We start from the raw sequence: 27,182 nt of genomic DNA, 5'->3' as shown, positions 1-27,182 counted from the left end.
GAAACGGGGTCCGCTTCTTCGATGAGCAGTTTTTTGTTAGGAAAAGGGTTATTGAACCGACCAGGTGAACGACTACTGCACACCCAGCAAGCATTTAAAATTCTAGCTGAGTATGCAGTACATTACATCGGCCGCGTTATCAGCAACAGCCGATAACAGTAGCGGTTTCGATGACCGCCTTGAAATCACACTTCCCCTCATGCCCCCTTATTGAGAATCTAAGCAAAACAAACAGAGCGTTATGTAATTAATTGTATAGTAAAAATCATTCCTTGTTAACAATTTTACGCAATCTATGAAGAAAGGAGGTATGACTGGAGAAAAAAGTAATACAAATTTTAATCTTTATTTTTCATTCAAATATTAACCATTTTATGAGAACAATATTTGTTTGAGAAGAAAAGGAAATATTGCCAGTATTTACTAGCGTAAATTTACTAGTGTGATTAACATACAAAGAGATCTTTGCGTTTTCGTTGGACACATGGCAATTATAAATAACGACAGCTGTTTCGTTTGTTGTGTACACCACCTCTGTCAACTAGTTGGTCGACGACGTAAGTGGAGGTATGGACTTAATGAAACGATTATCATCGCCGCCACTTCCAGTTGCGGTCTGGCCACCAGAAGCGAATTACTGGCCTCGCGATAAGGGTTACGACGCGTAGAGAATGCAATAAAACAGTCTCGAAAAATATTCGTCGACGCCAAGACGCGGAAGCTGTTAAAAAGACAGAAAATATTACGAATAAAAGCTGCTAGTAATAAGAGTAAATTACAGATTAAAATCACGACAAGCAAACATAATAGTAATCTTAAATGTATAAACATCGTCTTTAAAAGTTCTGAAGTGAATATGTGTACTGTGATGACAAGTGAAAAGTGAAATAAAATTTCTCTTAGAGATAGACACCCAATGACTCTAATTTAGTATTATAAATATCCTGCGCGACATTTGAAACTCTTTCTCGCGGAAGTATGAAACGTGTGACATTTAAATGTGCCATAAATTTTCTATATTAGTATTTTCATACGTGTGTGCATTAAGTCGTCGCCTTCGTTAAACGAATTCTAAACAAAGACCAAGACAACGCATAATATATTTAATTTATTATTTCGAATTGCGATCTGGTGGTATTCGTATGGAATTGTTTGTAAATATCATTCCGCAATTTACAGCACTTATTCCATCGACGGCGATAGTCGCTTCCATTTTATAAACACAAATGAAAACGTGTGCGTTTCGAACGTTTCTTCAGCCTTGATTTTTCCTAATCGCGGTGGAAGCAATTACGAGTGCGCGTGTATTAAAAATGATAAATGTTAGATAATTTCAATTGTAAGAAGGTCATTCATTATCTACATCCTCATGCCAATGTCAAAGAAGTATTGTCCTGCAATTTATTCGTTCATTTAACTACACTTGGTCAATTTTTATTATATCTTCATATGCGCCACTTTGTGTACATTCAATTGTGGTTGCTGGTAATTTATTTCAAGCATTCCCGGCAATTAGCAGGCACAAAGAATAGAAATTTATATCTAACTTGTCATTCATATCTCTTCGCATTTCACTTGATTCTCTTAACAGTAACAAGTTTAGCAGTAAAACAAATAAAGTTCTATAGGTCAACTTTACAAATTATAATTATATTCTATTGGATTTAAACCTTTATCGTTTTAAACCTTTATCGTTTATTTGCCATTTGTTACAAGTAACAATAAATAAATAATTTAGTCCTAAATTGTTAATACCACTAGTTATTAAAGCATTGTGTGAAAGATCCTGCTAACGAACTTTCGCATTGAAGTTGCCGAGCATTGTGTATTTACAACTTGAAACGAGAGTAATAACCAAGAGAATGAGAAACTAACATTCTGTCACGTTGACGCGCGCGAATTCCGTTTGAATGTGAAATGTTTTCCTGGCGAGTCAGACGTAAACGTATTCTCAATGCCCTCGCGGAACAATATTACTGACATTTCATAAATAATCAACTCTATTGTCAAAAGAGGTGAAACGATCGTACGCACGATGTTTCTTAAACCTCGTACCACCCACAAGAAGTTCCAGTGAGCTCGAATGACTATACTAATAAGTATAATAGCTTAACAGTCACGTTGATGAACCATGAGCTGTAACGTGATGCCTCTGAAGAAGTACGCGGAAATTAGTTACCGCGTGAAATGTGTGGCCGTGGAAAATGAGCGCGTGTTTGGTGACGTGTACGTCACACAACAAACACGAAATTTGCTGTATTGCGCAGATGGATATCAGTTTCCCTCGTTGTATAACAGAAGCAGACGCAATCTGATTCAGAAATCATGGGAAGGTCCGGATTTCATGGAACTGAATCGGAAAAAGCCGATCAGAAGGGCTAGTTGCACGCCGCCCAAAGTGGAGAGAACAAATTTGAAGAGGTCGAAATCTTTGGGTGACACGTGGGACGTAATCGAAACTGATTGCAAAAATGCTAACAATTCGAAAGATGAAAATTACATTTGCAAGCCAAAGGTAGGCTTATAGAAAAATATTAATCCTTGCTCGGCGTAGGTTAGATTATAGATAGGTTGCTGTTACCAATATCGAGTATTTTATTCTATAGGGATAAAGCGAAGAGAACAAGAAAAAGCTTTGTATTCACGTTTTATATCGCGTAAAAAATAAAATTATTCTTGTTGTTTAACAGTATTTTCGTAGGACTACAAATATTTGATACTTTGAATATGAAATGTAAAACCTAATGAAAAATGTTTCGATGAAAAATAAAGGACGTGCTCTAATACTTTTTGTAGGCACTGTAGTTTGGTAAAATATAGTAAAAATACCACGTAAATGTAACTGAGGAAGTAATAGACGTAAAATATGTTTCTAAAAAATTTGGTTCTAAAATCCCCATACAATGCAAATAAGCATATTATTTCTTCCATTCAGACATATCCATCACCGTTACCGAATCCACCCGAGAACAAAAAAGGAACTGTGTCTTCGTTAGTTGATCAATTGTTGCTAGATATTTATGGATTGCCAGACGATGACAGAAGACGGTCAGAAAGTGACTCGACAGCCTCATCCCTGAAGATACGTCCGCAACATCAGCACCTGCAGAAGGCGCGTTTACTCTGGAAAAGTAAGAGTAATTCAATAAGAGTTGGATATGTCGGAGGAAAGAATAGAGCGTTCGTGGGTGGTGGATAAACACGTTAGCTCGAGGACATTTATTGTAAAGCATATTTCTCCCAGAAGCGCAGTAGCTACTCTTAAAAATAAAATTATGGAAGAGAAATGGTTGGATACGTTCCAGTGAAAAACATTTTATTAAAAGAAATACTAGCTTCTATTTTAAAATAAGAATACTTTTGCTGCATCGCGTGAAAAATCGCAATTCTCAACTAAATTTTTCGCGTTAATCACGAATGTCGCTGATGAAGAGCACAGTGCCACTTCGTTTATGATATTTAAACATAATTCAACGCATGAAGTTTGAAATGTGACCGGATTAGGCAAAGATACTTTGGCAGGAGCTGACGAGACAAGAGGTCGTAGAGACGAGACAGACAAGCGACCTCGTTGACTTCGAGGCACGAAGGTTCTTTGACTTGGAGTACTACTTTTTCCTCCTTCTTTTTCCTTCTTTTTTTTAGAAGGAGAAGCACTTCTTTTATCTCTATACGCGATGCTGCTTCATTCTACCTCGTTGAACATACATAAGGAAATACAGAGGAGAGATTACACGTCTTGAGCTAAAACATCACGAAAAACGTAGAAATGATCAAATCGATATAAATCGATACATATATTTATTTCATAGAAACATTAGAAACGCATTAAAAGAAGCAATTATAAATAATTATAAATAAAGATAAAATATATATTTGACGGGTCAATTTTATCTCCTGCTACGTGAAGAAATTAAATTACACGACATTTCATTAAATCTCTAAATTTGATCCGTGACACGTGACAGTTATTCGAGATTCTTTTTAAGCATCTTACGTATTATAGACGATGAGTCGTTCCCTCAATTTTTACCATCTAAATTTTAACGCGGAAGTTAACATAATTTAACTTAGTTATCGAAAACTTTGACGAATTTGCGAGACGAACATGTTTCTGGAATGGCGAAAAGAAACAGTCGGAGGGAGTGCACGCTCATTTCATCGAAGTACGCGAGGAGCATAAGCGGAAGGGTTGGGAAACTTCAATCTTCGGACGCTGTGTACACAGGGTGAGCCCTTTCGGGCCGTTATCAAGATTGCAACGCGAATTCAAAGATTTCTCCAAGTGTCTCGCCTTTTATCCGCGTCAGGATATAAAACACGCGATCCCCAATTTCGAAATAACCCCGTGCAATTCGGAATATTGTACGTGCTCGTTACACTGTAACTCTCACGAGATTAAAAGTTTTTTTCCTGCTCGTTATGTAACGCATGTTGAATTCATTTCAGGTGAGCACGAGCTTCAAGTTTTAGTGCTGAATTTACGCGACCATATTAATCACACTGGTGAAATACTCATTCGACAGTTGCGTCGTAAAGATCATCTCGCCACCAAATGTGAGAAACTATGCGCCATAATTACGGCTCACCTTCTGGCAGTCAGCCCAAAATGCGGTGAGTACATTTTCAGAATTTTTACAATCTTGTTGTTGGTTTTTTCGAACTTCAAGCATGACATAGACGTACGCTTGTATTTCGGTATTCCTTCATTTAGTTTTAAGTTAAGTGATCGTATCGTTTCATGATTTGCTCGCATGATATTTATAACCACTAAAATTGGCTTGGGGGAAAAGAAGTAGCGTTTAAACAAACAGCAACGTTCTTCCAATGTCGACGATAATGTCGCTGGACAAACAATAGAGCTTCATATAATAGGAAAACACAGCTGTTCGCATGGAGTTGCTTCAAGCTCCGTATTTCCCTTTCTGACAATAAAACCGTCGCCGCACAAAAGCGATCTTCGTGTTTCGTCTCGACGCGAGAAACAACCGCGCGATTTATACCGCCTCTTCGTTAACCACTGGCAACTTATTGTTTATCTTATCGTCGTTTTGCATTTATAAATATGGAAAACAGTTGGAACAGGAATTCGAACCGGTGTCCAGATCTGTGGCACAGATACGCAAATTATGTGCATTCTTAAGAAAGACACAAAGTTATATTTTACAAACTTACAAAATTATTCTCATTAAAAATTCTAACACAATATTTAATTTTTTTGATACGAACTCCTATGTCTAATATCTCTAAATTATAAAGGGGGCCTTGGGTTCGATCGTCATCTATTTCAATTAAATTTGTCGCGTCAATAGTTCTATATACAATGAATAAAACATAAAATTAATCAAGTTCGACATTTCATTTTCATAGTATGAAATTTGTGTAGTCAAAAGGCGTCGTTGGATAATACGAAATATAATATACTGGAAATTAATTAATTAATAAGTAAATTCTATAATAAATATAACGGTATGCAAATACATTTTCTAGTCACTACTTTACTAAACAACTTTGAAAGTTCGTGTTTTACGCTGCGTCTGCTGCGCATGCCCGAGAATTCAAAGTTATCGTCCAACTATATGGATTTTTGCTAGCAATTTCAATTTCTCTATTCCCCGATTTTTTATAGAAACCTTGATCTGCTCACCATACTTGCAAAAAATATGGAAAAAATAATACTTAGTATGTGCTGTTATGGAATGAAATTACGTTATTAACACGATCATGTTACTCTATAAGTTCATGTCCATTTTGGAGCAGGAAGGCATTGCTCTAAAATTGTTCACACTTCAGAAAACGTATTATCGATACTTTTAATGTGTTATTATCATGGCGTATCGCGAAAAATATTACGCTGATGGTCGACTCGTCCGGAAAACAAAGAGGGCCTTCTTTTTCACGTGGCACGACGCGCGCTCGGTGATCAATAATTAGACTTTGCCGCGCGTATCGTGCGCGACACGCATGCCCGACGTGCGGTAAGTGCGGCTGAACCTCGCGGCATAGCGTCATTGATAAAGTTTTAATGATGTTGCGCCTGCGAACCGGAAATGCGGAACTTTACTCGGTCTTCTCTTTAACTTTAGATCTGCATTTAGTGCGATGAACCCGATGCATCGCGCGAGCCGATGCACAACTAAACTGGCACGCTCCGACCACTAGGCAAACATTTCATATCTGTGTTTACCTCCAGTTTTGCATAGTTCGCTTATATCGTGTGATATTTTCACATAAGCAATTTTATGGTGGAGTTTTCACCACACGAACGAATGGGGTCATACTGTTATACTTAAAGTCGCTGAAGTGTACTTAAATATACATTATAATGACATTAAAATTTAAAGGTCGTTTACTTGGCTTCACTTAATTTTTATTTTTTAGTAGTTAAACGCCTATTTTAATATATGTCAATTATTTTTCTCGAATGTCGATGACATTTCGCATTCTTTTTATCGGTATTTTCGTGCCTATTATTGGAATCCCTTTTTTAGTACTTTTGCACTCCCTTTTTTTTATTTCTCTTTTTCAGATACTCTTGCACTGCAATTTTTACTGTAGGAATTTTTCTTTTCGATATCTTACGACGGATCTCCTGTATATTGTATATGTAGGTTTTTTTCTTATTGCTAAAATTTCTGACTTCTTGAAAACAATTCTGTAGTAGGATCATTTTTCTGTATGCTCCTGTAAACTTCTCTAAGTCCTCATTTCATTTCAAGGAAGCTCCTACAGTAATAGAACATTTTCCATGATCGATTTTAAATGAATCACTATTGTTAGAAATAGTTACTGGAAAAGGATTCTTCAGACGTAGTCAGATATTCTGAAAGGATGATTTTGGACAAAGTGATCACTGACTGCCCGCAGGGTGCACAATGTCCCGGGCAGGTACTCGATCAGTGGGTCGGTTCAACTTGACCTATAAAGGTCAGCTTCGATCTAGGTACACATAGAAATTGAAAAAGTAATGGATTCGAACAACTCTCGTGAAAAGTGCTGAGAGCCACACATCTTTCCATGAACCTTAGTGTGCGACATTTAATTTGGAAGAGCATCGCCGACTAAGTGCTTCGTGGTACTTCCATACTTTGTAAAGATATATATAAATAGTAGGATCCTTATTGATTTCGGATCCTAACTTCGCCTAATTTTATTAAATGTAATTATCTATATTAAAAAGTTTAAAACTGCAACAATTCTTTAAAAAATATGCGAATGAAATGACTTTATATCTAATTATTGATGTAATTGTTTCTCGTTCTCACTGTGTTTTAATCAATGAACACAAATAGTTAATTAATAAATGCATTTTTAAGGACATGCAATTATTTTCATTCTATATGCAATATCGATTTTTATATTTATATTATTCAATCTTATAATTTTCCTCCTTTAATTTTTGCATTTAACAGATTGTCATTTGAAATAGGAATATGATAGACATTTCAAATAATTTCATTTGGTGTTCAAAATAGGTTGTTTTAATATTATATGCAGTAAGTACGACGAGTACGGCGAGTAAATTATTTGGCATCTAGTCTAGGTAATCAAAAAATCATAAATATTTTTCTGGAACGAGTTTGCACTTAACAGTTTGTAATTCTACATTATCGACTTACGAAGAATTAATCTCCTTCCTGTCATTTATCAATTTATTAGTTTTTATTACCGATTTCACCGTTCCCTTCACTACGATCCTGGTCATGGTATTCGTTTTACTCGGGACAAGATGACGCTTTCGTCGAACAATTTTTCATCCTTAACTCGAGAAACTTATCGACCTCACACAATTTTTCAAACACAGCTTCTAAACTCTGTCCTTTGCCGGAGTGCTTCAATGGCTCAACCGAGCGTGCAAAATATTAAGTAACTGTTTCCAAGCCATTACCCCGATATGCTTGCAAAAGCGGCAAAAACATGGTCTTGCGAAATGAGCGTATCTGCTGAATATATCCGCGCGGATTATGCGTTGATGATTGCATCGATTATCGTGATACCCCTGGCTCGCGTCACGCAGAAAATGCAATTTTTTTCACGTAAATTGTATACACCAGTTTAGTTTTTATATTTAATTCACAACAGCTCAACCTTTATCTTTTAACATGTTTTAAATATTAAATTCTAGCGTTAAATTATTCAAATATTTCGGATTATATTTTGATATAGATTACAATTCTATCATCTCGAATTTTAATCTACAATTTTATTTGGACGATTATATTCTATCACGAGTTGTTACGTCGCGTAACACTCTACCTAGCCCAGGCCACACACCGCGGGCAATATGGCAACCAGATGTCTTCGGATACTCACTGCGTACCCTCAATAGCCTCAAGTATCTTCCATAAATCTCATAGATTTCCTAGTAAAGGTCCTTCAAACCAAACAAACGTCTATTTCCGAAGAATTTCTAAAGACTATTGTCTACCACGGCTGACAAGGGAAAGTTAGTTTTTCTCACGTACGCTGCAACTTTCCTCCCACTAACCACTTTCTCTCGAGGGCGGTTAAGACCCTTCGTTTAACCAATTAACAACGAAGCCTATTCCCTCACTCTCCTGACTAAAATCGTCACCAACAAATCCGATGGTCCTGTACGCCAGACACACCCATCCTTAGCTTTCCTCCGAGACAGCATCGTCTCCCAAGACAGTACTGATTTTACATCCTTCGAACGGTCAACATCCTTCAACCGGGTATACACACCCGTAGATCAGTCACTCATTCATCTCGTACATACGCACCAGTGTAACTGCCTTCGTTATAAGTTGTGGAATAAACAGTGAAATATAACTTACTCTGCTGTGTCATATTCATTTAACCACCTCCGTTATCTTAACCGAAACAGTTCTTCGCGTCTCTCCGCGAACGGTCGTAACACGAGTCATGTATTAAACTTTCCTTTTTGCAAATAAGAAAACAGAAAGCTCGTAAAAAATATTTCTTTCGGTTTCACTAAATAACTACACGCTAAAATTACTAACATTGGCTTGGAAGTATCATCCATTGGAACACGATCATGATGATCGACAGAAAGAATAACCCCGGAAGCTGAAAATAAGCGGTCAGACGAGACTCCAGCTGGATTGAAACGAATTGAATTGGGTCGAATTCGCGCGAAAAGGATCGCGTGTCTCAATCGAATATGGACTTGCAATGTAGCATTGTTGATACGGACAAAGGTAATTCTATCTACAAACGCTAAGCTCGTCTTTAATTCATGTTCGATCAGATTTTCCATGTACGAGATGGGAGTCCTGGAAATGCGATCGAAAGACGTCGATAACTTAAATTTTTCCATTTTCGTCGTTTCTTCCAGTTAGCTTTAAAAATGAATCGTATCGCTGATATCTTGACATTGTTGTTAATTATTTCCGACAGTTGTCAATGTCAACGATAATGCCTAATATTAATGATCATTTCTGATCGAAAGAAAACGAAACGATATACATAGTTCTTTCACATTTCTATTCTTTTATCAGAAGCAAATATTTATATGCGCATATTTCAGACTCTCAATATTTAACTACGGAATGAGTTATCATAAATTTGACTATAGAGTGAATTTTGAAACTCCCAGAAACCTCGTTAAATTTGAATGATATACAGGGTGGTTGTTAACTGGTGGTACAAGCGGAAAGGGAGTGATTCTACGCGAAAAAAGAAGTCGAAGATATAGAATAAAAATTTTTCGTTTGAGGGTTTGTTTTCGAGAAAATCGACTTTGAATTTTCGCTCGGTACGCGTGCGTTATAACGGATCTCACTGCAGATCGTTGTCTCGATGGAAAAATTTAAAAAAAAGAAAAAAATTAAAAAATAAAATTTTTATTCTATATTTTCGACTTCTTTTTCGCGTAGAATCACCCCCTTTCCGCTTATATCACCAGCTACCAACCACTCTGTATAATACTTATAGGGGGAGAAAAATAGAATGGTTCATGATAAAGTAGATTATCAAGTTCATGCACAATATATGTACGTAAATACTAGTTCGTTAACTATGCGACAACGATTCGTATCAGTTAGAACACATCAGTTCACACGCTGGCAAGGTTATTAATAATGTAGAACGGAACACGAGCAATATAGCATTACAAAAATAACAGTTATTTTTCAGTTTTTATCTTGAGAGCTTTATTTTATACTCAAGAGGATCGTCGAGATAGACACTATATCCACGAATGTATCTGATGGCCTTAGTCTCTTCGTCGTGTTGCTACTGACTCTGACGACATTTCCGACTGACCCATAAAGGACCGAGTCGATAAGTTCATCGATCGAAGGAACATGGCTTTGTTGTGTACGCGGATTAAAATCGACTGCTGCACCGCGATATGACGTGGTGATAAAATCTCTTACTTCTACTATCGCGTACGCTATGGAAATACTCATTTATGACGGAACATTGCAATAAAAATAACTGAAAACTTAAAAACTACCTTCAAACGAACACAATAACGAGAAGCAACGTACAAAGATAACAAAAGTCATTGAAAAAACTGCAATAATTTCTTACGACGACAAGGGTAACTCTATTTAAGGATACCCATTTCCCTAACAAAAGAACTCTCAAGCAAAGTACAAAAAGAAGAAAAAGAAAGATAATGGAAGAGCTCCTCCAATTATTCAATCGCAGCACTCGTCCAACAACGAAGAGAAAGTGTGCCCCGAAGTATTCGTGGAAACGAAAGATAGCAGCAGGACAGAACGGGAATAATCGCGGCAACGTCGTCGAATAACCGAATTCGAGCCACCCCTACGGAGCGGTCACGGCGTTCCCGTTGGCCGCGAAGACGTTGGCGCACGCGAGCACCCCCACAGATATAAATTCCTCACCAGTGGGGTGGTGCGGGGGCGTTAGCGCATGCGATCTAACGGGAGTGGCTTGATCGCTAAGGCTGCCACAGCGAACGGTTCGTGAAACGGCTTCAGTGTGCCTATTGCAGGGTTCCACGAGACAACTACCCCTCCCATACACGCCAGGCACCATAGTTATTTTCACGGCGGACGTACGCGCGCGCGCGCATCTCTGTGCTTCCGCCGGCGTAGTGGTCGTTAAGCTAACTCGACGTATTCGTCTACGACCACGTCGTTGTCGTCGTCCTGATTGTGTACTCTCGCTCAGTACAATTGTCCATAAAAAAGGAAGTTTGGTCTGAACCAAAAAGTGAAACATCACGTCGTGTGTATTGTCGTTACAGTGCGTCGTGTAAATTCCAACGATTTCTCTCTCTCTCTCTCTCTCTCTCTCTCTCACGTACACAAGAGGGTGAACCAGTACGCGTTAGTGTCGGAGGGGTGCACTACGGGGATGTGCTTCTGGTGAGTGTTCGAGGAACGTGTGTGCTCAGTGACACGAGGCCAGATGCGTAATACGACGTGCGGTTTTCCCGAGGACAAGCCGTCCACTTCACGTTCACGACGTTGATTCGCGCACTGACAATGGTAAGACGTCCCTGGAGCAGTCTCGCGGGGATGTGTTTTGGTAGCTTCCTTGACCGCGTCGAAGCACGTTGATTTATCGAACGACAATGATCGTTCTCGTACCTGTGCAGCTTCGAGTACACGCGAACACAGGACGAAGGGAAAGAGAATGTTGAAAGTTTCGTTAAGTTCTTTTGCTTCTCTTTGCTTGGAACGTTCTATTCGGTAGAGGAGGGGGGACATCCTTTTCCTTGGCCAAGAAATAAGTAGGCCTTCAAAGAGCGGAGAAATCGATGTGTATTCAACGGCTGAATAGGATTAGATAAACCAAAACGTTCGATACACCAGTTCGACCGATGTTAATGCCTCGTTTCAAGCTGCGATTCGTAGTGAACGTGTACGTGCTCGCGTTGATGTTGGTTCGTGCTTGTGTTCGTGTACGTGTTCGTGGGGTGCGTAGCAACCATATGCAGCCTTTTAGACCATTCTCTAAGTTTTTTCGGACAAATCTAGAAGATATTTAACAACCTTTTTAAATGACCTTTTGTTATTTTTATCGTTAACTCTGTAATACTTTGAGCATTATTAAAAATGTCTTCACTTTATTTTAGAAGAAATTTATATTGAAAATAGTTACGTGGTAAACTTGTTCTTTTTATTGCCAACGCAGTCTAAGAACAAACCTCTTTTATCTTCGACAGTGATATTCGAATCTGTTAACTTTTCATCGACGCCAAATGATTTATATTATACTAAAAATTTTCGTCCCATCGGAAGACCAGAGATTTCCAATGTATACGTTATGCTCCGTGCGTCACATGCTTTCAATTGAAACACTGATAACCAATCGATTTGTCCCAGTATCACCAACTTCTTCGTAGAATTGAGCGCGTGCATTACGTATCAGTGGTACGTCCGCATTAAACGCTTTGTAACAGGTGGTATACTTCATGTAGACGCGATTAACAAAAACCACGCTGGGAACGCGTTTTCGTTTGTCACCAGGATCCCGATTTAGAAAATTGCTCGTGCTTTCTAAAAATTAATGTTTTCAAGCTGAGCTTCCTGATTCCTTGATACGCTTTTAAGAAATTAATAATTCCTTCGTTGTTTTTAACAGTGGAGTAGCTATTTAAGTTCGTTTGTTCTCTACAATACCTAAGCTTTATGTATATCGACCATTTGAATAAGCAAAAGGCACATATGTTAATAATCGGCTCCTCTCGGTACATATATGGTTACCCATTATTTTATCAATACACATGCATATTCGTAACCGTAACTAAAGGAATTTCTTCGTTCGATTTTCATATATAGTACTCGAACGCTATCGTATACGATACGTGTGTGTTGGATAATAACGGCTAGATGTTCTGCTCATAACTCACGGTGTATCAACTTTTCAAACTGGTCGACAACCATGACGTATCAGCGTCGACCGCAGCGTTATCGAGGAGAAACTTCCCTCGAGATCGAATGCGCGTAACGCCGACAAATGTTATTTTTAGAGAAGGTTTTGCGCGAGGTAAACGTTGCCATCGGGATTTCAGACACGTGATAAAAATGCATCTCGCACGACAGAAGGTTCGCAGAGCGCGACTAGCGAACATGATCCCGAGGAAATAAGCGGAAGGTCGACGGATCATGAATCACGAAAACGGCTGAAAGGCGGCTGCACTGCGTACAACAAGAGGCGGCTGAGGTGAAAGTGACGATGAAGAAGAAAGAGAGGCGTTCCTAATTGGAGAATGAGCGGATTTTTCAACTCCCTGAAAAACTTCGCGTCAGGAGCCGCGTACGCTGCCAGCTCTGCCTCGAAGTACGAAGAATTGGAAGGTGAACAAAACAATTTCAACGTCCGGTGCATGCGACTGTCTCTGTGTGCTCCGTTTCTCAGCAAATGGGAATCAACGTTTGGTTTCGTTTCGTTCGACTGTGCATGCGAATTTCAATTAACTTTCGCTTCGCGGCTTTACGTTTCAAAGCTCTGTTTTCGTTTCGGCTGAATCGCTTTTGCTTTGAAAACGAGATCACCGAATGCGATGTGATTTCATTTTTCGACTTGATTCGAAAGCGCCGTAATTGCTGCTTGATTCGTTCGTCACTGATCGAAATAGGATTTTTAAATATAGATAGAGTCAGACTCCTGGGCGATTCTTTACGATCGACTATGGTAATATTTATTGTGTAACTTAAACGTTTGCCGAGATTGATACGATGCTTGCATTGGCAACTTCTTGGAACGGAGGAATGTAACTTTGTCTCCGTCGTTCTAAGAGTCAACAACGATGCTTTTGAAGGAGTCTTTACTCTTGTATTAGTAACGGGAAATATTATTTCGTTGTGTAAATTCGAATACTTTTTAATTGTGTACACAACAGAAATCTTAAGTTGCGCTTCGCTGATTATGAATTTCCTTCTAAGGCACATAAATTCCAAGGATGCAAAGTATGTACTCCCACAAACTACTAGAAATTCATGAAACGCTTGACGATTGAATAAGTTAGAATCGAGTTTCTCGAAAAGTTGATCACACGTCGTACTTTATTTCAAGTCGAACGAGTCTCTATTAATGGACTTTTCGTTCAAACAAAATCCTACAGTTCAAAAGGAAATTCGGTTACATGTACTGGGTGATTCGAGTTACGGAATTTGCGGAATTTATCCTTGGGCAACAAAGGGATAATGGAAATCAGTTCACATTTGTATCCATAATACATTCTGATAGACGAGTTATAGATTTTATATTTATCGGAGCGCGATTGTAAAATTTATAATGGAACATATGGCCATTTCAACTTGTTGACGCGAAATACATTTATTTAGTTAATGATTTCGTATTTAACTAAATTAGATTTCAATGTAAACATGTTCCCCTCATTTTAATTCGTAATAGGTTGAGATGATATTTCGTACTTATACTTAAAAAGAAAAGAAAAATGTTTGTGTGAAACTGTAAAAGTAAGGAAACATTCATTTAGGGAGTAATTAAATATATGTTAAATAAATATACTATTATATGTTCATTAATATATTTATTAAAAAATAAATTTTCAAGTTCAAATTTCAAAAATTCAAAATTTTGAATTGAGGTTTTACAAAATCGAATGGATCAATCGTAAGAATATCAACGGAGTCGTCCACGCAGAGTGTATCATGAACCCGATTCGAAGATTCACGACGGCTAATTAAATAATAGCATTAACGACGATAAAGCCGTCTGGCCGATAAATGTATTAATATGCTTCGAGGTTTCATGATGATCGAAGCATTCAATTCCGATTTAACTGTCCATCTTTCGTCGTTTGTTCTGCGCGTCGCCTTGTGTTAGATCTGACGTTTGATTGCAAAAGTTCGTAAACCAAGCTGAATGGGAGTTGACATTTCGATCGAATTACAGATATTAACGTTTCTGTTTGTTCAACGCAATTTATACTACTCGAGCAATTTAACGAGTGCCTGTGTCCTCTCTATCCTCGATCCTCTCGTTTTTCTTTTTGATCTTCAATGTTTAACAAGTTCCATATTCAGTTAGAGGATTGTTACTCGAATATCTTTGTATTTTTCTCTATATTTTTCGTTTCACTTTTTTTCAATTTCATTTTATTCATAGCAACGTCGAACTGCTGTTTGCACAAATTTCTTCATCAACCCCAGATATTTCTCGAGCATAAATTGAATTTACAGTCGAAGACACGAAGATGAGATTTAGCCTGACGCCGCAACCAGGAGAAAGTGGTTTTATACAATGGCTGGACGCGATGAAAATGGTTGCCAGGTTACCAGGAGGAATTCCGCCGGAATTTCGAAAGAAGGCGAGTATCAGACTAGATTCCAACATCTACCAGCTTATTGTCCTATAGAATGCATCCTCATTTCTCTCTATCCTCTTTTTTTCTAAATATTTCACAGTTGTGGCTGACACTGGCAGAACGTCATCTAGAGCAGCGCGGCGTAGATTGGAAGCAGGCTGAAAAGATCTGCTTCAACGAGTGGAGCAATCCTGACGATGAAGAGCTTGGTATACAAATCGTTAAAGTAAGGCTGCGGAACGTACATACTTTTTATAACAGTTGCTCATGTACATCGGTGTTCTTATGAACTTATTGCTCACCATCTCTGGCTGTCGTAATGACGAGAGCGACATGATTTTTCGAGAGCAATATCTAAATTTGAAATGCAAATATATATCCATACCTTTTTATTTTTCTCCATGTATATATCGTTGTTTTTACATTTTTGATTGACTTACATTTTTTATTTGTTTTATCATTAACGAGTGCTATTAGGTACAAGCTTATTTAGATAGAGAGGAAGAACTAAGTTTCCGTTGCTTGTTAACTAATAGGACTTCAAACTGACTACTAATAAATACTTGTTCGTCGTTCGTTTACTGAATTATTCATTCGTCGTATAAATAGCTATTAATATTTTTTTATCTCTATCGTCAAACAACGTTTCAAACCACACACTTTAAATATTTCCCAACTTCCAAATAGCTTTCACTCTCCGTTACTTTTCCCACGTCCCAACCAAATACTTTCCAAATAATCTTCTTTTACAGAACGAAAACAGTCGAAACCAGTTTTCCATTCACGTTTCACGTGTCCACGAAAATTTGACACCACTGCTACGATTCCTTCCTTATATTCGCCCTCATTCTTCGTATAATTAAGCGCAATTAAATTTCGATCATCAATCACTTCGACGCCGAGCAATTAAGTGTCGCCAATGAGCCTTCCAATTAACTCGCTTGCGACGAGAAAAACTGACCTTTAATGAATCTGGCCGAGTCACCAGCCAACTCGTTTCATTTTCCTTCGGTTTCTATCGGAATCGTAATTCGTCCCGTTAGAGTTCCATAAGTATAAAATCCTATATACACCGCCTGTTATAAATATTATCGCTATTGGAAAACTCTAACAAATTTTATTTTATTAAGTATTCCATATTATAAATATAATTATGAATGGTTCACGAAATAATGACCAAATCAAACCTAACCCTGTTTGAACACTTGTACAAGCTATTTCTGAATGTACTACGCAATATTGAAATTTGAAATTTCATTAGCACTGTAATACGACATTATTGTCGTGATTATATTGCTAAAATTTGCAACGAATCTGAACATGTATATAAATCAGAAATGTATAGAAACGTCGAAGATCATGAAAATATTTGAATAGTCAATTATTCACGATTATGTTATATTAATAAGTCATAATTTTAGAATTTTATAATATCGAAGCTTAGGTGATATTGCACGAACATGTACACCATTATACACACTGTATTTGAACGAACTTTTTAGGACCTACACAGAACGGGCTGCAGTCTGTTTTGCGGTGCAGCTGGCAGAGACAATCAAGCAGTGCTTCGTCGAGTTCTGCTTGGTTTCGCCCGATGGAACAAGTCCGTCGGCTATTGCCAGGGCCTGAACGTGTTGGCCGCCCTCGTTTTGCAAGTAATGGATCGCGCCGAGTCCGCCGCGGTGAAGGTGATGATCTACTTGATAGAGGGTGTCCTGCCCGAGGGTTACTTCGCGGACAATCTCCGTGGCCTGTCGGTCGACATGGCGGTATTTCGAGATCTCCTCCGGGGCAGACTGCCCAAGCTCTCGAAACATCTGGAGGCTCTGCAGAACGATGCTAAGGACAAGGCGACAGGTAACCAAACTGGTTGTGCAATCGTAACTCTCTGTTCAATTCAGTTGTAGGGACTGCGAGATCGGTCCCAGGGGCGTTGTACTGGCTTATCTTATTTGCGAAAAAACAACAAAAATTTGTTCAGGCAGCAGTTACGAGCCACCTCTGACGAATGTGTTCACGATGCAATGGTTCCTTACTCTTTTCTGTCACTGTTTGCCACAAGAGGCTGTCCTGCGCGTATGGGACCTCATATTTCTCGAAGGAGATGAGATATTGCTTAGAACCGCACTGGCCATCTGGGAAGGACTTTCCGAGTAAGTAGAATCGGATTGAATATCTATAATTCTATAGCTTCGTTTGTTCAGTTACATATAGAGTGATATTGTTTGGTTTCAGTCGTATTATGACGGTGACATCGGCGGACGAGTTTTATAGTATAATGGGAGTGCTGACAAGGGAGATGCTCGAGTTCACGGATACTAATAACCTCATAAAGGTTTGCCAGAACCCTTTATAGAATTATTGAAAGAATTATTAAATCGAATACGTGACGAATGATATAATTGTGTCACTTTGATAGAATATCGTTAGTATGGGATCTTTGCATGGTGTAACGGGGCTAAGAGAGAAACATAGATACAATATCACACCTTGGGCAAGAAAATTGAGCGACGACGAGGACAGCGACACGGAGGAGGATGAAAGGCTGGCCGTGGCTGCTGCGATGTTCAGTATGGCACAGCGATTGAAGAAAGGTACGAAATAAAAATACGTTAACATTGTAATCATTGTACCGTTAGGATATTAGCTGTGGTTGTTTCACATCGTAAAAACATGTTCGCAGATCGTATACCTCAAACGATTGGAGCGCTGCAGGCAATGGCACCCAGCAGCGACCGAGAACGGCTCGCTTTGGACATTACCACTTTGAAACAGCAGTACGCCAAGCTACGCGAACGTCAACGACAAGCGCATATTATACTTTCTGGTAATTACAGATTCTAATCATAGAATTAAATGTATTTTGCTAAGGTTTAAGGCACGATAAATCATCTCGTTTCCTCCATCGCTTTTGAGATGCGTGCTTGACATAAATGTTTCGCATATATTAAGGCATTTGACAGTAGAATAAGACCAATGGAAGTATGTCTGTTGCAAATTGAACGGCTACAAGAATGCATACGTTACTTTTTTTTCCTGGCGCAGCTGCATGTGCAAGGCAGACCATGGTACCACCTCCTACTTCTCAGGCCATGAATCATCTTTTAGTGGGCAAAAGTGCGCTCGTGAGTGGGAAGAATCGACCCCTGAGCCTACCTTCTGGTGCTGCAACGACGAAGATAAGACCTACGACGCTAAATCAAAACCGAAGGGACAGACAAGGCGTCACGCTTCACTGGAAAGACACCAAAAAACCGAAGCAGAAACCCTCGAATTTACCAGGTACAAATAACACGAACAATACTTCCGTAAAGGGTTCTTATAAGATTTGTTTGCAGATAGCAGGTAAATTTCTGTTTCTTCTAATTCACCACTTGCTAGTTTTTAAATATATTATTTGACGAAATAGTTTACTTATCGATTAAAAGTAATGAAGCACCGATAAATGGTAATACAGGAAACTACAGATTGTATTCATATGTATCATCAGTTGGTAAACGATTCTTACCAACAGTTAGTTTGTATCTGCTTTACCTACGATAGAAAGGGAAGTATCCTCGAAATTAAATAACATGCTTTGCATTTACATCGCTGATTTAGCATGTATGTGTTAATTTAATATTATAATGAAACAACAAGAGGCAGATAAATAAAAATTATTATGAAACTTTAATGGATTCACAAAAATATCTCGTCCTTTATGATAATCAAATTGTAGTCAAGTGTATATAATGGGCCAATGTACCTTCATGTACCTTTCAGAAACGGTGGAATGTAGCGTTGTAACAATGCAATCCACGGAAGCTGAGCTGGCTTCTCCAAAGCGGAGTAACGGTGACAGTGATAGCGACAGCACATCGACGGAATTGTGCGACGAACCGGACCGTCTCAGTGACGTTGACAGCGAAGATCTGACGTCAGCATCCGAATCCTGTGTTGTCAGTACGGATGAGGAGAAAAGCTCTCGAATCACCGGATCACCGATTCGCGAGAAGCCACTCGATCGTTCGTTTCTCGAAGAGAAGATGGAACCAATTAACGCCGAAGATTCGAAGGACTCGAAAAGCTCCGAGGATAACCTTGGTGACATATCAATCGCTAAAATCACCGACCAAATAAGACGATTATCAGCAGAGGATGACAATAATTCCATGGTTCCTCAAAAATTTAGCGTGCAGAGCAAAGAATCGCCGGAAGAACAATCGACGAAAGAATCGAAAAAAGAGAAATCCATATCAGATCTATCTATAGATTACACTTCCGATAGTAATATCATTAAAAAATCGTTATTGGACTTGAACGAGTACGATTATCTAGGTTTCAGTGGCAGTAAGATCAGTTCGAAAGAAGATGAAGTATTAGTGCACGAAAGGCATCGATCTAAACAGACAACAAACGAGATTGTAGATATACCTCGAAACGAAGTTGCGACAATCAAGAAAGACCAAACTGAAGACAAGATAACTACGACTATGAAACAGGATTCTTTAAACATATACTTGGATTATTCAGCATCCTTGGACAAGAAATACGATAGAATCAAAGATAAATCAAGCCTCGATGTAGAGATAGAAAATGAAATTAGATCCGACCGATATAAAACATCCTTCGATTTCTCTAGTAGAATATCTTTGGACTTGAAACCGTATGAAACTTCAAAAGTAGGAAGTTTAACCAGTGACACTGCAGACACAGTGAATACTGAAAGAACGCTTTATGGCAAGGCCTACGTTGGTCATCTTCCTATTTCACCTGTAACAGTTGATCAAAAATTAAGCAGAGTGACACCCAGTATACATACAACGCATAATACTACTGTATTAACTCCTGAAACGCCTGAAATTGTACATAAAACGTTAGAGAACACGTCATATAACGATAGAATACAGACGACTCAAACGAAAATTTATTCAGACCTAGTGAAGAGTCCTAAAACACCGGAAAGCAACAAATCATTCAGTTCAGGTGAAACCATGGGACCAGATTCGAAACCATCGAGTCTGACAGTTAGCCCAAGGACGCCGGTTAGATCAGAATCTCGAGATTTCCCTATGGACAAATCCCTGTGTTCGTCAGTTAGCTCAGACTCGAAGACTTTGGTTCTTCATTCTGCAGATTCAGACAGTACGAGGGACAGCACGAAAACCGACGCGAAGAAAATGTATGAGATTTCCAATTCGGCGACACCTATCAGCATGGACTCGTTGCAGAAATCAGAAGCCAGCCCAAAACTAGTCGTGAGCAGCTCCAGTGAATCGTGTAGCCCGAGTAAATTAAAGTCTTCCGAGAGGTCGTTCAGTTCGGACCTGCAATCGCCAATAAGTGCCAACTCCATAAAGTATACTTCGAATTTCAGTAGACGGGGCCAAGATGACGTATCAGGCTCGCCAATGGACTTGAGCAGCGCTACCTCGCCGTTTTATCCGATCTCGAATCCGAATCAAAAAACTCCGACGTCCCCGTACAGTGCTTCTAGAAGAAGATCCAGTTTGGACAGCAACGAAACGTCACCTGAGCAGAAATCGACCAGTTCGAGGGAGTCGAACAAGTTTCTAGGTTATCAGTCGAAATTTGACTCCTCCATAAAGACGTCTGATATGAAAGATGTAGACGGTATAGCACGAAAAGGTGACACATTCGTCAGACCAGAGTTCATCACGAGGAATGAAGATTCGAGTATTAATTTGACGGATAGAAGAATCAATGTTAGTGATGTTAAGTATTATCAAACAACGAGTACGGATTACTATCGCAAGGATAAGGATATTTTTGATGACGGAGGGGATGATCCGTCATCGGAGAAAGACGTGGTACCTTCTTTGCCTCAGGAGAAGCTAGATAAACATTATTTGAACTATCGATATAGAGATAGATCGAAGTTGTTGGAAAGAAGTTCAAGCAGTTTGGACAGTAGAAGGTACGCTGATATGAAGTCATCGGCTTCCACCGATGAATTTTCAACGTCGATCGCGCAGAAGAGATCCAGTGACATTTTAGAAGATATTAAACACTTGGAGGCGAAAGCAAACGATGGGTCGTCGGATAATGGGATGTTGACGAAGAAGAGCAGTTATATTTGGGAGGATATGAAGAATTTAGAAGCCAGGAGGCAAGATACCTTTAGTGATTCAGCGAGGAACTTTTCGAAACATCGTCTGGAGGTACCGGATATAAATATAACCGGAGAAAGCAGAAAATCGTACGTAGTACATCCGAAGATCAATATCGACGAAAATAGCGACAGCATATTGAAGACCATGGCCTGTGGTAAGAGTAACGGCACAGATGATGGCAGGGAGTCGAAGTTGGGCGTGTGGACGAAGGTGAAGCCTCGTAAAAAGAGTGACAATGGGCGGAGGAACAGCGACAGGGCGTTGAAGATCATTCAAGAAAACTCCGCTATACTTCAGAAGATTCTTGCGTGTCAGGCAAAAAAGCGTCTGCCAGACCTGGAGGAGATATCGAAAGAAATTACCATTAGCCCTATAAACGAGGAGATTTCGAAGATCTTTAGTCCGATATTAGAGAAAATGGGATTAAACGAACACGAGATTAACGAGGAATTGGCGAGAATCAATTTCAAGGATTTCGACAACATGACCGCTACCAGTGTGTCCGAGTTTGATGCAAAGATTAACGAGGAATTATCGAAGCTTTCTCTGATCGACGAGACGGAGCAGATGGACCACTTCGACGTGGACGAGGTGATATCCCACGAATACTTGAACACGAGAGAAGCTCTAATAGATCGTAAGATAAACGAGGAATTGTCGAAATTATTGGCAAACTACGACGATCATTCTCCGGCTAGTATGGTGAGTTTGGACAAAGGACCATCCAGCCAGAATATTAGCGAGATCGAAGGACTGGATCTGTCCAGTATTTCAACTAACGTATTTTCCTATAAATCATCCAATGACTCCATTGACACGAGAAGCGACTTAGGCTCGACGCAGGAACCATCCATTCTCGTTGACAAGTTTCCGAAATATACGGCATACGCCGTACCGAAGTATCACGTGGACGACTCATCACCTAAAAGCGACATAGACATCTACAGAGAATTGGAGAAACTCGATAAGATCTCTTCCGCACAGGTGTTACCAGATCCGACTCTGGAGCTTCCACAGAAGGAATTGTCCTCGATTCCGTACGTTCCAAATACGTCGCCCTTCAAGGATGTGTCACCATTGAGGTACACTTCCAAGCCGGCTCAATACGACACTTCACCCCTGAAGACTTCTTACGATCCCTACAAGACCTTTGACTTCAAGCCCAAGTTGTCACCTAAACAAGTTTCCACTAATCCATTTGTGTCAGCTACGTATGAGAAACCTGTGGTGGATACCGCTTTCGAGTACATTAACAATAAACCAGAGATCTCGATCAATACGTATGATCTACATTTGAAGAGTCCAATGATGACGAAGGAATCGCTAGAGTTTCGTGTCAGATACGACGATGATCCAGTCAGAGAAGTTAACACCGATTACATGTCTCTCCAGCCAGAAAGTAGATCGATTACTACCCCGAGCAAGTCTCCTTATTTCAGCAATGGAAATACCGAACCGTTAACGCCTACGAAATATATTTCTAAGGAGGAAAGAATCTTGGATACTGGTGGTACCTCGTTTCTGAACTATCCCAGCGAATCTTCCGACCTTCTTCGTCGAAAATACGACGCTTTGTCTCCTAAGGAGTACACTCATACCAAGAGTACGACGGATTATGATAGACACTTAGGCACGTTACCTCCTATAGAACCTGGAACAGAGACAGGATCGTATTTACCGACGAGACACCGAGATTATCATTCTCTATCACCGAATCGTCAGTTTCCTGATCACTTTCCTTCTACTATCAATCATCACTACACCTCGAAACTTTCATCAGGTCTCTCTGACGAATCGAAACGACCGGTTTCTCATCCGGAATTCCCTGGCAAGATGAATGTTGGGAAATATGCAGAATTACCCGATAGAAGTTCCAGCAGTTACAAGAAATCATCTCTTAGCTTAGGTAACATAGGACACTCGAGTAAAGGAGCTGATAATAATTTCAACACTGTGACCAGTCCAAAAACGCAGTTCAGTCCCTTTCCCGTTAGAAACGCTCCTAGGAAGCCGAAAGAACTTACGCTGAAATTGGGCCTCTATTCGCCCAAAGGTTCTGATACAGGACAGTTAAAAAGGTCATAGTGTAGGACGATAAAAATTCTGCTTCTGGTTTATCGCGTTGATTTATCTGTTCTAAATGGTTGTTTGTTGTTGATTCTGCGAAATGTATCAGATGAATTGTCTTTGTTAAGGGAATGTTCGCATTGACAGTGACTACGATGTTACCAAAATGGGCCTAACTTATCGTTTGTGGTGCCTGATGTTGCCAACAGCTGAAACTAATCGTTACCAGCGTAACACGTTATGTAAGTTTATGTGCGGATATCGATCGTAGAAATTGCGAAGTCTGCCTTCATCTGACACGAACGTACTATGATCACGACAAACGATTGTTTGTTCTAAGTTGGCGTTTCTTGTCTAATATTGTGTCGGTTATTAATACATTCCCTGTGGATTCTATTTGTGCAGATGCTTGGGAAATTTAAAGATACAAAAATGCATAGAATACACAGTATCCGTTTTAATATTTGATGGATGTAACAAATCTCTGCTTAAGCATGCGTTCCTCTAACCATATTCATAAGAATATGGATTTATATAAAATTATCTACGACGGTGTATAGAGGGACGTGTCAGAAGAAGAGGCACAACTTCGAGGATATCGCTCAACGAAATGAACGTTGAACACGAGTTTCACGATTTATCGCATACTTACTCTTTAATGTTAATCATTAACTCGTTTCCTCAAACGTTTATAGTCTACGAACGTTGAGTAATTAAAAATCATTTTTTTTTCTACGAGCTCTGCTTCATACAGCTTAACACACAAAAATCTCTTCGATGTAAAAATACAAATAGAAGAAAAAATATAAGGTGAAGAGAAAAGAAGAGAAGCTTGTGAAAATAGCGTACAAATCCTTGGCGAAACGTACTCGTGCGATTTCTAATGCAATGCCTTCAATCTCCCTCCAATCACGCAGGAAAAACCTCGTTATCGCGTCTCGATTATTCACTAAATTTATGCTAAATAGTCTGTGGAAGCGCACGAAGCTTACTAGTGGAAGAAAGGGGAAAATAAAAGGAAAAAGGACGAGGAAAATGTTACAAAATGCCTTCCATTCCTTCGAACGCGATTCACTTTACTACGGTAATCTCGCATGCGATCGTAAATCATGACACTGATCGCGAGACCGTGGTAACGTGAAATTTCCTTCGAACAGATACGATATATAATACAACCACATAGATTGTATAAAATTATAGAAGTTGTTACGACGGAGCAGCGATATAGAGCTTAATTTATCCGTACGTTTCGCGCAAAACCTAGACGTGCAGTGGGCGTATCGTTTAAGTAAAGACCGAGTAAATACCATTATTCGAGGCCAGAGACACAAAAGAGGCAGTAAGGCAGAAAAAACAAATTGTACATAACTACATAGACGTTAATTGTATATTATTAAACAAAAAGAGGTTGGGAAGGGAAAGAGAATGGGGTTGTGTGGAGCTTGAGAGTCGTTCTAAATCTTTTTATATAAAATAAAAGAAGTAGTATTTTTAGATGTTTCTAATATGAGATAAATCTTCGTATCGTCGCCGTCACTGAACGAGCTTAGCTGACAATGAGCTACGCTTGTCGCGAGAACGATCGTTCTTTTTGCATATTCTTTGTTACCGGTACGACTGAAAGGGAGGCAATCCATTGTTTCAAATAAATTTAAATTTAAAATGGTCTACAAGTTTAAAGAAAAATCTTTCAATTGAATATTATTCAGTTACTTTTATAATATATATTATATATATACATATATATCTTTTAAACTATAGTATCTTTTATATAATTATATATCTCCTATAGAGGATCGTAACGCGAACCTCTATAACACCTTCAATCGATATTTTATAAATACAGGTTTCATTCTATTGTAATTTGAACTGTCGTTCATGTCGATAATCAGAAATTTCAAAATTGCCACGAAGGTAATCTGACAGACAAGAAATAAAAGATCTAATCTCAGAATTCTGGAACATGCGTTAACGAAGTAACACCACGGAAAAAATGTACATAGGCTGATAACATGCAATTTATTTTCATCGGCTTGCATAGCGATATAGATGACAGTCTGTCGACCATTACGTCCAATTTAATCATTGATGGCAGGTAGAATCGTCAATTCGCAATCTGACGCGTGCAGATTTTTATACTCAACAATTGAGCCGGAAGAAACATAAGCTCGACGGTTAACTAGAAGCAGAAGCGAAGATCGTTGATAAAATTTTCCGAAGTAGCTGGATGCGTTAATGTGCCTCTGCGATCAACCCGCGTCAAGTTTCGGCTAATTTACAACGACGTGTCGAGAACTTGGACAAACAGAAAAAGAAAAAAAGAGAAAATATCTGCGCGTCAAGAAAACCAGAAATTCTTTTCGACGTCGTGTGACATCGGTTATAGTTCTTTTTATCTACGTCGATTACTCTAAGAAAAAAAAGTCACGCTTGTAGATAAAATTCTACGCGTATTATAAACTAGCTTCTAGATACAATTCGCTAATTTTATCACGAAGAAGAGATAATTCTCGAGATAATTCACAGTTACCACGATCTACGAGAAAACATGCGAATCATGGCACGCGAAGCTTATGCGATAACTTTGCACTCGATTAAACGATGCATAAGAAGAAACCTTTTCTCCTGCGTAAAGAAATCGTAATCGTAAGTACGAATTAGCGTTGTCTACGATGTTACAACGTAATATTTTTCATGGCCAACGTGAACGAAGACGAGGAATCGCCGTCGTCATGTTCTTCCGCTGACGAGCAAACAAATCCAGTGAAACGAATCCGATGATCCGTTTCAGAAGCCTGTGAGGAATAGAAAGTATTCGTAAAAGGTGCTTTAGCGAGACATTTTGATGCGTTAGGGAAACAAACAAGAATAAAAACTATCTAGAACGTAGGTAGCTGGTAAGGAATCGATGATATAATATCGTTTGTTCGTTGTTTCTTGCGAATGGTCGTTTTCGAAGGGCGGAATATCGCGTGGTTCACGTTGATTCCCAGTATTCGGTTCGTAATAAATTCGGTTTATTTTGTTTGTAACAACTTTCCGGATGTATCGTTGATCCGACAATATAACAGGCGTTCTCGATTTGTTTTCTAAGGTTACTTCTTAACGGCGGGAGCATTTTTTAACGTACATACACAAGTTAACACATGAAAATTATCGTAACAGACAGCGGTCAGAGCTTTTTCTACGCAGGTAATCGAAAGGGAAAAACGTAATCGGGAAGTGAAAAAATGAAGGGCGTGTTTTAAGCAGAATGTTGCCTTCGTGTGACGATCGTTGCGGAGAACGTGATTGTTACGAGAGGGCACACGAGTCCTATTAGAAAAAAAGTCATTTATAAAGAAATGTTATATTTACAAAAAAAAGGGTATGTATGATGTTGTTACGTGACGTTTTGTGAGACGTTGTTGTAAATATCTATCGGTACGAGAATCATGCCAGATATAAGACTGTATATTTGAAGAGCATAGAGATGTAAGTCGTTATGAATAAAAAATAAACGGAACAAATACATTGAGGAATACACTTTGTCCTGATGTTTCTTCGATTTTACGTGAAACCGGGATGAATTCCTAGTATTGAATAACATTCACGATATCCTTTAATAAAAATACCATTCCTAGAATTTTCCTCCATCAGAAAGGGAAACAATATTCTATTTTAACATGGAGCGTTTCGCTTTGCTCGCAAAGGGATATTAAAAGAAGAAAGAGGAAGAAAAAGAGAGAAAGAGAGAAAATAGAAGAAACGAGCAAGGGAAGGAA

The 27,182-nt window shown here is 39.0% G+C and overlaps 1 protein-coding gene across 5 annotated transcripts; it reads left to right on the top strand.

The window, feature by feature from the left end:
- The first annotated feature begins 551 nt into the window (after positions 1-551).
- LOC100749006 lies at positions 552-26,939 on the top strand. Of its 5 annotated transcripts, none has more exons than XM_024368865.2 (12): positions 552-2,515; positions 2,936-3,131; positions 4,450-4,614; positions 15,114-15,241; positions 15,339-15,464; positions 16,741-17,095; positions 17,220-17,391; positions 17,474-17,573; positions 17,658-17,832; positions 17,922-18,065; positions 18,347-18,520; positions 19,001-26,939. In XM_024368865.2, the coding sequence occupies exons 1-12, from the start codon at positions 2,132-2,134 to the stop codon at positions 23,434-23,436; spliced, it is 6,555 nt and encodes a 2,184-aa protein (XP_024224633.1). In that variant the 5' UTR covers positions 552-2,131; the 3' UTR covers positions 23,437-26,939. The 5 variants fall into 5 exon arrangements, with proteins under 5 accessions (XP_024224633.1, XP_003490970.1, XP_012243268.1 ...); XM_003490922.4 differs by having other exon boundaries at positions 553-2,515; positions 18,284-18,520; XM_012387845.3 differs by lacking the exons at positions 552-2,515; positions 2,936-3,131; positions 4,450-4,614 and adding exons at positions 10,930-11,447; positions 12,977-13,262 and having other exon boundaries at positions 18,284-18,520.
- The last annotated feature ends 243 nt before the right edge of the window (positions 26,940-27,182 follow it).

This window comes from Bombus impatiens, unplaced genomic scaffold (assembly GCF_000188095.3).
Source record: "Bombus impatiens unplaced genomic scaffold, BIMP_2.2 scf_0487, whole genome shotgun sequence".
In the NCBI taxonomy this organism is placed as follows: Eukaryota; Metazoa; Arthropoda; class Insecta; order Hymenoptera; family Apidae; genus Bombus; species Bombus impatiens.
The sequence above is the reverse complement of the archived record's forward strand: the minus strand, read 5'-3'. Positions and strand labels throughout refer to the sequence as shown.